The sequence below is a fragment of the Genypterus blacodes genome, unplaced genomic scaffold (genome assembly GCF_046128005.1).
Source record: "Genypterus blacodes isolate CSIRO-AG114 ecotype Tasmania unplaced genomic scaffold, CSIRO-AGI_Gbla_v1 ptg000064l_1, whole genome shotgun sequence".
In the NCBI taxonomy this organism is placed as follows: domain Eukaryota; kingdom Metazoa; phylum Chordata; class Actinopteri; order Ophidiiformes; family Ophidiidae; genus Genypterus; species Genypterus blacodes.
In genome coordinates, this window is record NW_027466876.1 from 2,170,776 (window position 1) to 2,185,033 (window position 14,258).

Genomic DNA, 14,258 nt, shown 5'->3' on the forward strand with positions numbered 1-14,258 from the left:
GAACCGCTTCATTATGTCGCAGCCCGTCACACACACAGGAACAGTAACCTGAAATATCAAGTGAAAGGTAATCCTAGCTCACTATATGGCAGGCTAAATTAGACTCAGTTCCAGTTATCACTTCAGGGACAATGTGGTCTCAGCCCCGTGCTACAGATGGCCCTGCTGCATGGACAGATTTGATATTGGCATACAGAGGGCGGTTAGCTACGGTTGAAAAATGTCTCCATCTGGTGTTATCACAGTAACTAGTTGACCTAGTCGGTAGTAAAGCTTGCATGGCAACAGAACAAACGCCACATAAAACACACTTACTACGGACATCTGGCACAAAGCTTTCACAGAAATGCGTATTTGAAAAAGGATGTTTTAATTAACAACAGAAAAGTAGGAAAAATCATCCTTTTGTCCATCCAGTGTAAAAGGACTGACGGACAATGTGAAGAGCACTGTATGAAGAAGAGGAGGAGAACCTCGGGATCGCAGTCTATTCACAAACGGCTCATTCAGGAGAAAACTACTGCCTCTCACTTCCAGGAGGTGCACCGACAATAAAAAAAAGGCTAAGTGGAAAGAATAGTAAGAGAGATACATGTACAACATGGTGTGGAGCCGAACATCTGGAGCCGCCCGTGGGGCAGAGGTGGTCCGAGTGCGGCACACTCTTCTCCTCTGGGTAAAGTCCTCCTAAAGGATGGTGTCTGTGTTTGCCATGCCGTGTTCTCTGCTGCTGCTGCTGCTGCGGCGTGTCCTGCTGCTGCTGCTGCTTCTGCCTCTGCTGCTATACTACGGCGTACTGCTGATACAGCAGCTCCCGGATCTTATAGTAGTCGTCGCACAGGCAGCCTTCCAGACCAATGCGCCCGGCCTCCGTCTGCACAGAGAGAGAGTGCGAGAGAGAGAGAGAGAGAGAGAGAGAGAGAGAGAGAGAGATGCACCGCTCATCAGGGCCCTCGCATTTATTGACATTTCACACATTAAGCCGTCTCCGCTACGGGGCCTCCAGACTAACAAACAATATTCCCCTGATCATTCCAATGTGACTGGACTCTGACAGGTGCTCACAGAGAAGGACAGATTGGGACTCAGACTGTTACCAACGAAACAACTTCACTTTCACACACACACAAAGTCTCTGATCCGTTTGTTTTCCTTTTCTAGGTTGCATCTATTTTAGGTTCTTGGTGCGTATGTGCTTTACCGTCACACCATCTCAGTTTGCTCTGTTGGCAGATTGCTGCTTGGGATTTACTTCCCATTCTTCTTCCTCAGAGACTTCTATCCCTTTAACTAGAGCCACTTGAGAACAACACTACTTCAAGACAAATGTATATGTAAGTTAACCTACCTCACCAAAACAATACGGTTCCATTTTTGTTTTGGTGGCCTTATATATACACACACACACACACGCACAGAAAGGCTTGATTTGCATCTTACTGCATCAAAACCTACTTGCCCACTGCACTGAAACAGTCTGCCTGCTTAAGAGTCACAATCCATCAGAACACAGAGACGCTGCATGTGTTGTGTAGGGTTTTACCACATTGATATGTCTTATGGGGATGTTATTCAGCTATGCATCATTACTTCTGATGGCCCAGAATCTAGAGACGATCTAAAGCAATAAATACTCTATTTGATACATACTGTATGTTGAATTATGTCCTCATGCAGAGTGCAATGAGTGCCACAAACAAGGGAGTTACAAGAATGTGTTGTTTTTAATCCACTGGGGTGAATAAATAGTGATGAGCCATAAGATCTAAACTTTAAAGCTTTATAACCCAACTACTGAACTACAATTGGAGACTTTTTTTGTACAATAACTTTGTTTCTCTATTGCCCTTATTTCAAAAGGGCAATTTTCAACTCTTTCACTCACACCTGAAAGTCAAAGGGTATTGGATAAGATCAGAGAGTAACATTTTGATTGGATGGTTTCTGGTCAAAAGCAAACTAAGTGGAGTCTAGGTAGTGTTGCAGGGAGCTGAAGGGTAAGGGAGCCTGCAGATCCCAGGGAGGGATACTCACCCTGCGGACGGCCACCATGTTGTTGCATACCAACACTCCTCCCACAAACTCCGCCTGGATGCCCTCTCGCAGCAGGACCTGCTTGAAGTCGGACAGACGAGGCTCGTTGATGAACACCGACTGATGCCCTGGAATCTGAGAGGAAAGTGGGAGGAAGCACGGGTCAGGCCATCAGAGGGCTTTCTAAAAGGCTTTTTTTTTGCACCTAGTGAACCTTTATGTCACCATATTCACTTACTGCAATATGACACTGTGCTGCAGTGCTGCACTGTAACTGTCCTTGTCCTTAAAATCTGAAATTATGATCGTCATAAATAGCCGTACAGATCACCTTTTAGTACTGGACTCACATGAGGATGAGGATACCCTCTGTCCCAATCTCTCCACATCACATCTGATTACCAGTCTGAAGGTTATCTGTCCTGGGATGAATCCTTTCTCACTCACCTTTGGGAAAACTGTCCCATAAATTCTCTCATGACAGCACTGACCCTTTCTAAGGAGAAGCTACAAAGAGTTTCTGTCCACTCGGTGCAGCAGCTAGTACTGCGACTCAAACACGCTCGCTGCTTCTACCATTTCATCAGCCAAAGTCATCTGCATGACAGTGAAGACTCGTGAAGGGTGGTTACCTGCCAAAAGGATTCACAGGAAGCCCAAACTAGCTGACATATCCGTTTCTCTGAGTTAAATTAAAGCACACTTCCTCACCTCTACAGGGGGCAGAGGCTCCAGGGTGGGGATGACATCACTCTCTTCAGACACGTCCTTCTCCTCCTCCCCAAACAGGTTCTTCATGGCGCGCTGTGCCGCTGCCGCTGTAGCGCTGTGCTCGCTGTCCAGCTCGGGGGCGACGTCCATGGCCAGCTCGCCTTCCTCCACCTCGTCGCTCACGCCCTCCTCCAGCACCACGCCCGTGTCCACCTTCACCACCCGCATGTCCAGCACGCCATCGATCCACGCAAGCTCCGTGTCTTTGGCCTTGCAGAAGTGCAGCGAGCTGACGAGGGAGTCTTTTAACCGCACCTTTAGACGGGAAAACAGAGGAAAAGATGAAGAGTTGACTTTCAAGCAGATAACGACATGGCTGCCAAACAACTGAAACAAATACACAATAAGTCAATGGATAAAGGACAGGATGGCTGACCTGATAGATGTGCGTCTCACTCGTGCCGTCAATGGTTTCCTGCAGTTTGGGCGTGTAGATCTTGATGTCCTTGCTGAAGGCCTTGCAGGACTCGGCCAGGTCCTGGCTGGCTTCTGGTGGCCCGTGAACTATCGCCAGCTGCCTGGGCTTCATCTGATTAATAATCTTCTTTATGGAGTCCCCGTCGGAACGACCCTCGTAGTCTATGTACGTTATTCTGGCTCTGTGGAGGAATAGACGACACCCTGAACCCTCTTAATGCTGCTGAAATGTCAAACGTTTAAGACGAGGCCAGATGAGGCAATGTTTCAAAGATCTCCTGGCAGACTTCTAATTCACCCCAGGCAGGTTTGCTGACCAATGATAAGCATTTACATCAACACTTGGCCTCACATACAAGCAGTTACACTCATTTACTCCTGGAGGCCGTCCAACTCAACCACAACACTGTAGATTTGGCCGGTAATCAGACGCAGTGGTAGTTCGAGAGGGGGAAGACAGCATTATCTATCGCTCACAGCAGGATCCAAACATGCAGAGGACTAATCGCAAGTCACGTTCTAATTTCTGTGATTTATGAGGGCAGGTTGCGCAGACTCAGTTGGTCACTGACCTGATTTCAAGACTTTCCATACTGGAAACGCATTTTGTAGGGACCACTGAAAGGTCCTGATCCATTGGCTCGTCACCGTTGGTCAACCCGGATTCCAGTTTGCTTTTCTCCTCCTCTGTGGCTTGTAGTTCAGGCACCAGAAACTCCTCCGCCCTGTGAGCACACAACAATGGCTTACTGACAAAGAAGCAACTTAAGATGGATGCAGGTTCTTTGTGTAACCCGTCCGTCTGTCTGCAATACAAACGTTCACGTGGATTGTTACCTGATGATTTCTCCGTACTCGTCCCATTTGATTCGTTCCTCGTGTGTGGGGAACATTGGGTAAGACTTCTTGGCCTGTTTGAAGAAGCTGCCTTTGCGGTTCCCCTCTCCCTTCATCATCAGGTCGTGGTGTTTGGTTTTCACTACCGCTGGCTGATCGATGTCATCCTCCATGTCGCTCTCATCACTGGAATCCACATCCACCCTGCAATTGGATTCCATTAAACATTGTTCAAACCAAAACTACCTGGTTAGATACTGTGAGGGTAAAATAAGACAGAGTGTTTGTTTTGCAACACAAACACACTCATAAGCACTCCACAGAGACTATTTTAATATTCTGTTTAAAACTCATTTGTATTCCTGTGAATCAGCTATATTGTTAAAGGAAGAGACATGTTTCCCCAAAGATCCCAGTCTGACCTCATTTACTGGGACTTACTCTTTTGCTTGCTCGAGTTTTTTGGCTGCTTCTTTCTTCACTTTGTCTTTTTCGAGGAAATCTTCCAGCTCCTTGCCTTCCAGCTTCACTCTTTTCCGCACCTGTCAATATGAGAAGAGTGAAAGATGGATACGGCGCAGATGCCACAGACAGCGTTGTCATTTCATCATCCAGGGCTGAATGTGTGAGACGGAAGCTTTCCGCCTCCGGGGCGAATAATTCGGCAAGAGGAGATGAATCGAATCCGTGGCTGTAAATCAGCACGGCGACTGCTCTCACCTCCAGATCCAGCATCTTCTCCCCGGGGTTGTCGATGAGGTAGCGGGCCAGGGTGCCAGGTGAGGTGCGGTATGTCAAGATGACCGAGTTTTTGGAGTCCTCGCACCACTGGATGAAGAGCTCCCGGGAAAAGCCGGACTCCAGGTCTGGCTGGCTGCACAGCACGACTTTGGGGCTGGGCACCCGCGCCAGGTCTGCCAGGCTGTGACACAGGGAAAGGTGACGGAACTGGAAGGGGTTGTTCCTCTTGTCCTCAAAGCACCTCATGAGCTTGTCACTCATCCATTCCACCTGCAGACAGGATCCAGGTTAACAATAAACACACAATCAGAAATTATGCTTATAGAGCTCAAACTATTGTGAGAAGATTGCAGTACTGTTCACTCTTTATTTGGATGAATGTTTGAGACCTGAGACTTGGAGAACTCCACCACATTGTAGCTGACGTTATTAAGCAGCGCGAGTGAATAGACTCCCAGCCCAGCATCCTTTGTTCTCCAGATCTGGTCCAGAAGCTGAGCCAGCTCCAGCACGCGGCCGGCTGTATCCACGGCAATTAGGACGTTGCCGTCACCACGGAGGGTCTCCATCACGTTGGCTTTGAGTAAAATAAAAGAGGTTTAAATGTAGCATTTTTACACATAGAAATGCTACATAGAGGGAGGATTCAGGATAACAAAATACAGAAGTCGCAACACTGAATAGAGAACAAGTCAACCCCCATTAAAAGGTGCAAATAGTTTGAGATGTAAAATTTCACACGTCGTCCCTTTTTGACACATTATCAAACTGCCAGCTGCTGTCCCACTGGACTGAAACAACTTATGTAACCGAGATAAATGACCAGTTTATTAGGTACACCTGTACAAGTCTGTTAATTCCCAAATAACACTGTGCTGAATATCTCCCCCCCTCCTGCTCTACACAGACCTGATTCTGTATCTAATCTAACACAACCCTGTATGATCATACGCACTGATCCTATTATCCTATCATGATAATATGACTCAAATACTCACTGAGTAGCTGCTCGTCCCTTTGTTTGCGGCGCGGCTGCACATATGTGGCATTGAAGGAGTCTGTTATAAGTAGGGAGGGCCGGCTCACACTCTCCAAGGCGCAACCGTTCAGGTGTCTGGAACAGAAGAACAGATATGAAATCTCAGGTATGATAGATAATAAAGCAATTCCACGTGCTTGTTTTCACTCTGCTCACATCTCCCTCTTGTGATTGAAGTCCACCGCGTAAACAATCTCCTCCTCTCCGTCCTTCACAATTTTCCAAACAGTCCCTCCGATCATGTGTCCGGCGGGGAGCGGAGTGATGGAAAGGCCGTGACCTTTACCTGCCAGGTAAAGGGAAAGGTTTAGTACATTTAGGAGATAACTGGACTGACTCCTGACTGCCAAAGTCTGTGAATCGCTGACCTTTCAGATTGACAATCTGGGAATATTTCAACTGTTGTATTTTATCAAAAGCGCAGTCCACATCATCGAGGGTGAACAGGGTGAAGTCTTCGCTGTTGTTTCGAGACTAAACAGAAAGTAGGAAGCGATTAAGAAAAACAACAGAAATCATTCCACCTGTGTAATCCAGAGATTTGACGTGCAGCTCCTCCTTACCTGGTACAGATCATACATGAACATCTGGCCCATCTTGTAAACGGGAATTGTGGCATAAATTGTGCAATTTAAGCCCAGTTTCCCAACAGCATAGGGCAGCGCTCCCAGGTGGATAGGGTCAGGGTGGGAGAGAAGCACGGCGTCCACCTGATGAACATATCTGAGGAAGGAACAGAACATTGCGCAACACATTACACACCTTCCCCTCACCAGTCGGGAGCAAACAGTGATGATCAACACTGACATGTCTTGACTGTGCTGCCCGTGTCATGCAAATTATTACTTTGTAAACGGACACACTGTGCAATATCCCCATGTGCAATATGGGACGTATACATTGATTTGCAATTTTCCATCCATATCAATATATATTATATCATATTTTTAATGCCCTTTATTGTTTTGCACTATTCACTTTGCTGCTGTAACAATGTAAATTTCCCCACTGTGGGACGAATGAAGGATCATCTTATTTGATGTTATAATATTTTCAATTCAGATAAAATACTTTGCTGTTGGACACCGGCAATTGTATTAAAATTTGGGGGTTTTATTGTGCTTATTTATTTAATGTGGGGCGACAGGAGCTCAGTCCATAGGGGACCCAGCTTGGGAACCGGAGAGGGTCACCGGTTTGAGTCCCCATATGGACCAGGAGAGTGGACTGGCAGTTGGCCAGTTTGCCTACGGGACTCTGCAGAGGTGCCCTTGAGCAAGGCACGGAACCCCCCTGGCAGCCGTACCATGGCAACTAATAACTAAATATAGCACATAATATGAACATATTCAAATCATTGACTTGATGCCATTTCATTACTAAAGGATGACAGAAATAGTGCACCCTTTATCACATGTACACAAGTTTTCATCGTTAACCATTTCCATATTTACTAATGCATACACGCTTATACTGTAACATGCATCACTAATACCACCGCATGGACGACAAGTTACCGTTTCATAGCATCGATGATGTCCATGGAGAAGTTCTCATCCCAGCCACAGTCCAGCAAGATGCGGAATTCATCCACCTGCAGCAGGTAGCAGAGAGCGGACTCCTCCTGGACGCCCGACACGGCCGTCAGTTTGATGATAGACGTCATCTTTTATCTGTTACCACGCTGCAAATACAAAAACAACTGAGTCTGACAGTACAAAAACCTCAATAAGATCAGATTGGCGTCGAAATAATTTTAGAAAACGCACCAATCTGAGCGGAACTAACATATGGATGACTAGTCGTGTTGAAAATAAAGGAGAGTTAAACACAGATTGTTATTTAATGTATATCAGACAGAAGTAGCTTGTTAGCCACAGTTAGCTCCCGGATCAATTAACAGGCTAAAAGCAGGCTACCTAGCATTCTAGCTACATCTTAGCGGGTGGGTTTACGTGACTTGTATACAACAAAATACGCGTAAGACCTACCATTAAATATGAAATAATGTAAATGTAACGTCTGTTGGAATGGAAACACAATTGTTTTGTGGTTACTCCTGTTATTCCGTCATTAAGACATGTTGACATGTATCGTTTTCTGGATACAATTTCCACAAGCGGACATGTTTGCCGCTGCATCCAGGGTGAAAGGTTAAAGGAGCGAACCAAAAATCGCAGTGGTAATACAATAACCCCTATTGGTAAATACACGAAATGCTCAGTCTAACGTTGAATATTTATGTATCGCAATATTGATCGACCATACGTATATTTCAAAAAGTTACAATAAAGCTTTAAAATGTCTGTAAGTGTAAAGTCTATTTATTTTTATAATTCATTCAAACACGTCATGGTCGCACGGTTGGTAGAGTCCAGTCCTCTGCCCTCTGCCTGGTGACTGAGAAGCTCAAGGCCACAGCTATCGATAAACATAAGGTAATATCTTCAAAATTACGATATCACGAGAGTTCGTTGCTTCTGTGGCAGTAGTACTAAATGTTTAACATTAATAAGAGCACACTGCTCCTGTTACTGAAACCGTTTTGAAAGGCTACCTTGTATTTCGTACTAATGCTAGCTGAGTTAGCTGCACTGCAGGTTGTTGTGCTCTGTAGAAACGTAAATAAATTCTTAGTTAAATACATTTTCCTGTATTTATGGTTGTAAGTATTCGATGTATTGCTCTAGGTTTGTTTACATTACATGTCATTTTTCTTTACGCATACTGAAAGACTTACTTGATAGTTAATGGTTAACATATGCATGGGAAATGTTAAAACTGTGCATTTAATCAACTATTAACTTCTCAGATCTACATTTAACCTTTCAGACATCAAGTTGCACACAAAACAACTGCGCCACTTTGAATTAAGCAATGATACAAACGATAGTACCATTCAATATGTTCTCCACAACAATACTTAGTCCAACTTAATTGATTCTTCTTTGCTCTGTTAGTTATTCCTGTGTGGGGAAACAGTGTGATGGAACAATGTGTCTGCATAATCAAACCTATAACTTTGTTTAATCCAAACTGTAGAAACAATGGTGAACTTTGTGGCGATGGTGCGGGAGCATTGGGTGAACATCCTGGTGCCCATGGGCTTCGTGATGGGATGGTACTTTGACTCCCTACAGGACAAGAAGCTGACAGCTTTCAGGAACAAAAGTCTATTGTATGGCAGGTAAGAAAACAAAAAAAGGAAATAGTATACATAAATATTAGAAAGTGGATTCTCAGCCAAGTCGTCAATTATGCAACGGGCCGGGTGATGTTACAAAGAAATATGGCGTTCTTTGATACAGAGATTAGAGATGCAGTCATTGTGAAGAGAGTTTGTCAAGTTGCAGACTGTGACATCGATGAGTTTATGCACATTATTCAACTTTGCACTTCCTGTGTCAAAACCAGAAAGACTATAAACTCATCTCTTCTCTGCAGGGAGCTGAAGCCCGATGAAGAGGTGACCTGGAAGTAGTTGAACCTGTCCTGGATTGTCTCTGTGTTGTGAATGACTGCTGGATCGTCCCTCAAATTAGATTATTTAAGAAGACTTCTTTCCATCTGCTTTTGAGTTGTATCAACCTCTAATAAAACATGTTCTTTCTCACTAACTCACTTGCCGATTAAGTGTTATTTTGTATATTGTAACAAAACACACAGCTTTCCATAAAAAAAAAAGGTTTATTTGATGATGCCAAACAAAAAGCTCATTCATAAACTGTGACTGTCCCTGTAAAGGTGATGAAGGTGGAACCCGGCGGTTTTTGTACAACGATGAATCCATGCATTTGCCACAGTGATGGAGGGACGCTTGGCCCCTACAGAGGCTCTGCTGTGTGGATAATCCCTCTCTCGAACAGCAGCTCAGCCAAAGCAACCTGGAGAGAGACAAAAGACACCTCACACACTCGAACACACACGTCGACAACCTCCCAAAAACACTGCTTCACAGACACAGACAGTGTTTATAAAAGGGTACCAGCACAGTTTTAATGCAGTGAATTTTCAAACATACCCTTTCTTCTGCTGAATAACACGGGAAACTTCCTACTGTCACAAATTTGGGATATGAATGGATCAGGAACTCAACGGCGTCAGTGTGCTGAAAGAGGAGCGATTGTTAGGTTCGAGATTGAAAGAACGGTGAGGCACTAAAGTATTGTTTACAAATCCGTTTCATACGTACCTCGACTTTTACTTCAAAGCTCTTGGGCTCTTCTTTGTGATAAACTCTAGAGTTGTCTGTGGTGTAGCAGAGATGAACAGCTTCTCCGTCACTGCATAACCTGGCAGGAGAGAGAGAGAGAGAGAGAGAGAGAGAGAGAGGAATAACTCCCATCACGTTCGGTTTAGAGGACAACGCTTCTGCTCCATGTCTGAAGGTGAGGAGTTCAGACATCAGGAGGGAATAGAACCCGCTGCTTGTTGGTGTGGAAGGGAGCCAGCTGAGTTGGTTCAGGCATGTAATCAGAACGCCTGCTGGACGCCTCGTTTTCAGTCCAGACCGCACAAACACAAGCAATCTGTGTGTGTGACTGCCTAAGCATCCATACAACCATTAGTCATTTATGCTGTAATGCACCTGCATCTGATGTTCATCCTCCAGGTTGATCCCTTGCAAATTGTACATGTAAAGCTATAATATGCCACTTTAGTGTAGAATTTGCTGCAAAGTGTTCTGTGAAAGTAGCACGTCTCTATAGTGACACCTACTGACGGAAGCGGGATTTGAGAAAAACCTGCACATTGAGCCTGCTGCATTTGATTTTGTAGCATTGCCTCAATTGTTAATCCCCGTCCCAAACTTACAGACTGCAGCTTTAACTGCAACAGAAGGTTCCATTACCTGGCACACCCGGCTCGGAGGACTCGGACTCGGGTCTGGCTCGTCATCTGTGCTCCTGCATCCACAACCTGACCACGCACCCACCTAGCAGGGGCTCCTTCCACACTGCTGGCCTGTTCCTCTGTTGGAGATGATATGACAGGGAAGATCAACACAGAATAAACAAAATTTCAACAGAAGAAACTCTTCCGCATCAGCGCATCTTCAGCTGTTGTCTGTACCTTGAGTGAGCGCGGGAGGCAGGCAGTCGTGGAGAAAGTCTCGGGCTTTCTGATCCACAGCTGCATCCACCGGGGCGTACTCTGTCAGCTTCTTCATCAGGCCCTCCATCTTTGTGAAGAACTTTGCCCTGCGTGGATCGTCCTGCAACGAGCCTCGTTATTATTATTATTGTTATTATTAGTGGAATAGATGAGAATGAGGTGTGACGGCAAATTCACTAACCTTGTCAGAGTTCTGTACGCCCATGTATGTCAGGTAGTCCAGAGGTAAACCCTGTCTGTACTCCACGTCCTCCTCCATCGCTACTTCCAACGCTGCTGGAACCACCTGGAAAAAGGTCAAAGGTCAATATAATCCAGTCAACTGCATTCATTCCAACCGGTTCTGAGAATGAAATAAGAGAGTGTGTGTGTGTGACCTTCTGTAGCAGGTCCCCCCAGCTGTTCTTCTGGTAGGAGGAGATGGTGATGTGGAGCGAGTGTACGTCTGGAAGGCAGTCGCCCTGGTGGATGAATCCTCGGGGGAAGTAGAGGAGATCGCCGGCCTCCAGCACCACCTCCAGGATGGGCTTCCCGATCTCTGCCTGACTGAAGTTTGCTGGTGTGGAAATGGAAAGCTTTCGTCCATAAAGATGTCATGACAATTAAAATAAATCAATAGCTATTTAACTGATTTATCAGAGTCGAAGGCGAACGGATCGATGCTTTTACTCACGACTTGAATGCACCGGCAAGACCTCATCTTCTGTCCTGAAAACAAAGTTACAGAAACAAAACAACTTTATAATAGCTTTCATAGTATCGACCTCCTGCTGAAGCTTGTTGTTTATGATCATTGTGCATTAGGGAAAGTGAAATAAATAAATAAATAAATACTTATAAGTGCTATTATTAAGACCATGAAGCTCACCTGGGGTTGTACACCCTCCAGTGTTTCTTCCCCTCCAGCTGAACCACAAACGCCTCGATGTCATCGTAGTGCGGAGCGAAGCCCTGTGTCCCAGCCGGAGTCAGATACCTGGATGAAGAAATCACGCATTGTAATTTATAAATAAGACATAATCGATCACTTCTGAGCCCGACTCTAAGGCGGCAACAAGAGCTTTAGTTAATGATGAAGAGCTTCACGCCCCTGTCGTCTCATCTATCACTGCAGAGACTATGATTAGTGTTCCATTAAGTGCTGTTTTAAGATACACAACAGCAGCCTTGAGTGATCATAAATCATTGTCAGGTGCGGCCCTAATGTAAAACTTACACAAAACTGATTTAATACCAATATGAAACAAGCTGATTGATAAATTCTGAGCTTGAACTTATTCTACACTGACAACATTCATTTGAGTTCAGCTGATAACAACTCCCAAGTTCTGAATCTGCGGTGACACTTACATGTTGGCTCCGGCCATGCTGCCAAACTGCTCTTGGAGGATGGATAACACGCTCCACACTGAGGAGGAGAAAGCCTGGGGGTTGAGCATGCGGAGGGAGCAGCCGCTCTGTGTTTGTGGAGAGAGAGAGAGAGATACAGATCTTCAATAAGAGCGCTTCACTTTATCAAAAGGCTAAATCTCTAACAGGCTTTCCAAAAGTCATTTGCTGCTTGTTACACAAAGACACCTCAAACTATCTGATCTTTTGAACAACTTGGGAACATTTGAGTAGAAAATAAAACGTACCTGACCACAATTTAATAATACAAGTGATTTTATGACAATTATTAATGTGATCAGACTCATAAAATGCAGAATCACATTAGTTTCTCATTTAAAATCATATATTTATTAACGCCTCACCTCATAGAAGTCCCATACAGAGTAAGGCAGAGCTCTTCCTGGAGGATTGTGCGTCTCCCTCGTGCCATTGGTGTAGCTGGTCACATCCAGGTTCACTCCATACTGAACATCCTCCTTTCATGGACAAAACAACCGTGTAGGTCAGTATGAATTGTATGATTACAACATGCTGACACAGAATAACACAACTGGGGTCAAACATAAACAAATGCATGTGTTAGTGATGTGCGAGATCCTTACTTGTTTCAAAATACGATCGAACTCGGCCGTGGAGAACAGACCCTTGTAGTAATCCGGATTCTGACGCTTGACGAGGATGGGCTTCTTTTCCCATGTTTCCCTTCGAAAAGAGGAACAAAATGTCACTCAGCGAATGTTTCAAACATCATGGATTGTGCTGAATGACACTACAGCGTTACGATGCACTTGTCCGCCGTACCTGAAGAAGGTCTTGGCGGGAATGGGCTCGATCAACCACTGGAACAGTCTGCTGGCTCTCTCCCTGCTGTTGTTTACTCTGGCCAGGTCGGTCAGCAGAGCGTTAAGCGCCTGACCGTCTCCATTAACACACAGCTCCTCCTGTTGTGGCACATAAAGGCCATAAGCTTCGACTGAACTGTAAGATCACTTCAATTCCCTAAAGATTCAGATAAGTAGCTTGGGCCCTTTGCTATAAATGTCATAGGTTTGCAGCAAAAACAAACTTACTTCTGTGCTTCTCTGAAAGCTTTCATCCCTTTGTACAGATTTCACCTGCCTCTTCCTTTTCTTCTTGATACCCTTCGTGATGGCTTGATTTGTGAGCATCTTTGTGGTTGCAATTCCATTCTCCTTCTTCCTTTTCTTCTTTTGCTGCACCAGAAAATACCCCAAGGAAATATTAGAGCAAAGACAAGGGACACATGCATTAGCAACAGTCTGTAAAAACGCTCAGCTCACAGTCGCTGACTAATGTGATGAGTTAAAAACAACATGTCTGCTCAGAAAGAGTCCGTGTCTAAAGTATGTAGGTGTTTACCTGCATGGAAGGCTTCTTAGCGGGAGGGGGAAGCTCTGCTGACAAGGACTGATACAACGCAAAGGCTGACATGTGTTTTCTCTCCATTTTCCAACTGATGCGTCATCACCCTGCGACAGACTGCTGCACGTATTTCTCGGCTGGGAATCTACTCTCTACCGCCCCCTACAGGGTCACACTGCACCAGACAGTTCAGAGCTCGAAGGCTGATTGATTGACTATAAAAGGAGAAGAAGAAGAAGAAGAAGAAGAAGAAGAAGAAGAAGAAGAAGAAGAAGAAGAAGAAGAAGAAGAAGAAGAAGAAGAAGAAGAAGAAGAAGAAGAAGAAGAAGAAGAAGAAGAAGAAGAAGAAGAAGAAGAAGAAGAAGAAGAAGAAGAAGAAGAAGAAGAAGAAGAAGAAGAAGAAGAAGACGAAATAGAAATATATTAGATATAGAATGAGAATTAGAAGAGAATTTGTCCCTTCACTTTATTCCCTCCAAACATTCCACTATAGTTGAATGTCACGTATTCATTTGGTTGGGCTTTCATT

General features: G+C 44.8%; 3 protein-coding genes across 3 annotated transcripts; 1 reads left to right on the plus strand and 2 right to left on the minus strand.

Moving 5' to 3' along the window:
* Nucleotides 1-351: 351 nt before the first annotated feature.
* Nucleotides 352-7,986, minus strand: cpsf2 (cleavage and polyadenylation specific factor 2). The gene is made up of 15 exons (XM_076155116.1): nt 7,831-7,986; nt 7,357-7,523; nt 6,403-6,562; nt 6,208-6,313; nt 5,996-6,125; nt 5,799-5,914; nt 5,190-5,377; nt 4,780-5,070; nt 4,501-4,601; nt 4,060-4,263; nt 3,795-3,947; nt 3,182-3,404; nt 2,746-3,060; nt 2,035-2,169; nt 352-874 (listed from the first exon to the last, which is right to left on the minus strand). The coding sequence occupies exons 2-15, from the start codon at nt 7,503-7,505 to the stop codon at nt 782-784; spliced, it is 2,364 nt and encodes a 787-aa protein (XP_076011231.1). The 5' UTR covers nt 7,506-7,523; nt 7,831-7,986; the 3' UTR covers nt 352-781.
* A 199-nt stretch (nt 7,987-8,185) lies between these two features.
* Nucleotides 8,186-9,456, plus strand: ndufb1 (NADH:ubiquinone oxidoreductase subunit B1). Its single transcript, XM_076155134.1, has 3 exons — nt 8,186-8,277; nt 8,882-9,026; nt 9,284-9,456. Exons 2-3 carry the CDS (start codon nt 8,887-8,889, stop codon nt 9,318-9,320), a joined length of 177 nt encoding a protein of 58 aa, XP_076011249.1. The 5' UTR covers nt 8,186-8,277; nt 8,882-8,886; the 3' UTR covers nt 9,321-9,456.
* Nucleotides 9,457-9,632: 176 nt separating this feature from the next.
* riox1 (ribosomal oxygenase 1) lies at nt 9,633-13,835 on the minus strand. Its single transcript, XM_076155132.1, has 15 exons — nt 13,727-13,835; nt 13,417-13,560; nt 13,148-13,287; nt 12,949-13,048; nt 12,709-12,822; nt 12,305-12,411; nt 11,823-11,930; nt 11,628-11,662; nt 11,332-11,510; nt 11,136-11,240; nt 10,913-11,054; nt 10,692-10,812; nt 10,032-10,131; nt 9,861-9,947; nt 9,633-9,723 (listed from the first exon to the last, which is right to left on the minus strand). Exons 1-15 carry the CDS (start codon nt 13,811-13,813, stop codon nt 9,664-9,666), a joined length of 1,629 nt encoding a protein of 542 aa, XP_076011247.1. The 5' UTR covers nt 13,814-13,835; the 3' UTR covers nt 9,633-9,663.
* Between the last annotated feature and the right edge of the window lie 423 nt (nt 13,836-14,258).

Bases quoted from the DNA above. Each gene is read 5' to 3' on its own strand.
- cpsf2 (XM_076155116.1), bottom strand. From the start codon at position 7,505: ATGACGTCTATCATCAAACTGACGGCCGTGTCGGGCGTCCAGGAGGAG. The intron at 6,563-7,356 runs GTAACTTGTCGT...TTCCTTCCTCAG, and splicing joins ATCATCGATGCTATGAAACG to ATATGTTCATCAGGTGGACG. The intron at 3,061-3,181 runs GTCAGCCATCCT...TCCCGTCTAAAG, and splicing joins GTGAGACGCACATCTATCAG to GTGCGGTTAAAAGACTCCCT.
- ndufb1 (XM_076155134.1), top strand. From the start codon at position 8,887: ATGGTGAACTTTGTGGCGATGGTGCGGGAGCATTGGGTGAACATCCTG. The intron at 9,027-9,283 runs GTAAGAAAACAA...TCTTCTCTGCAG, and splicing joins AAAAGTCTATTGTATGGCAG to GGAGCTGAAGCCCGATGAAG.
- riox1 (XM_076155132.1), bottom strand. From the start codon at position 13,813: ATGGAGAGAAAACACATGTCAGCCTTTGCGTTGTATCAGTCCTTGTCA. The intron at 11,511-11,627 runs GTGAGTAAAAGC...TTTCCACACCAG, and splicing joins CTTGCCGGTGCATTCAAGTC to CAAACTTCAGTCAGGCAGAG. The intron at 10,813-10,912 runs GTACAGACAACA...CATCTCCAACAG, and splicing joins GCCTCCCGCGCTCACTCAAG to AGGAACAGGCCAGCAGTGTG.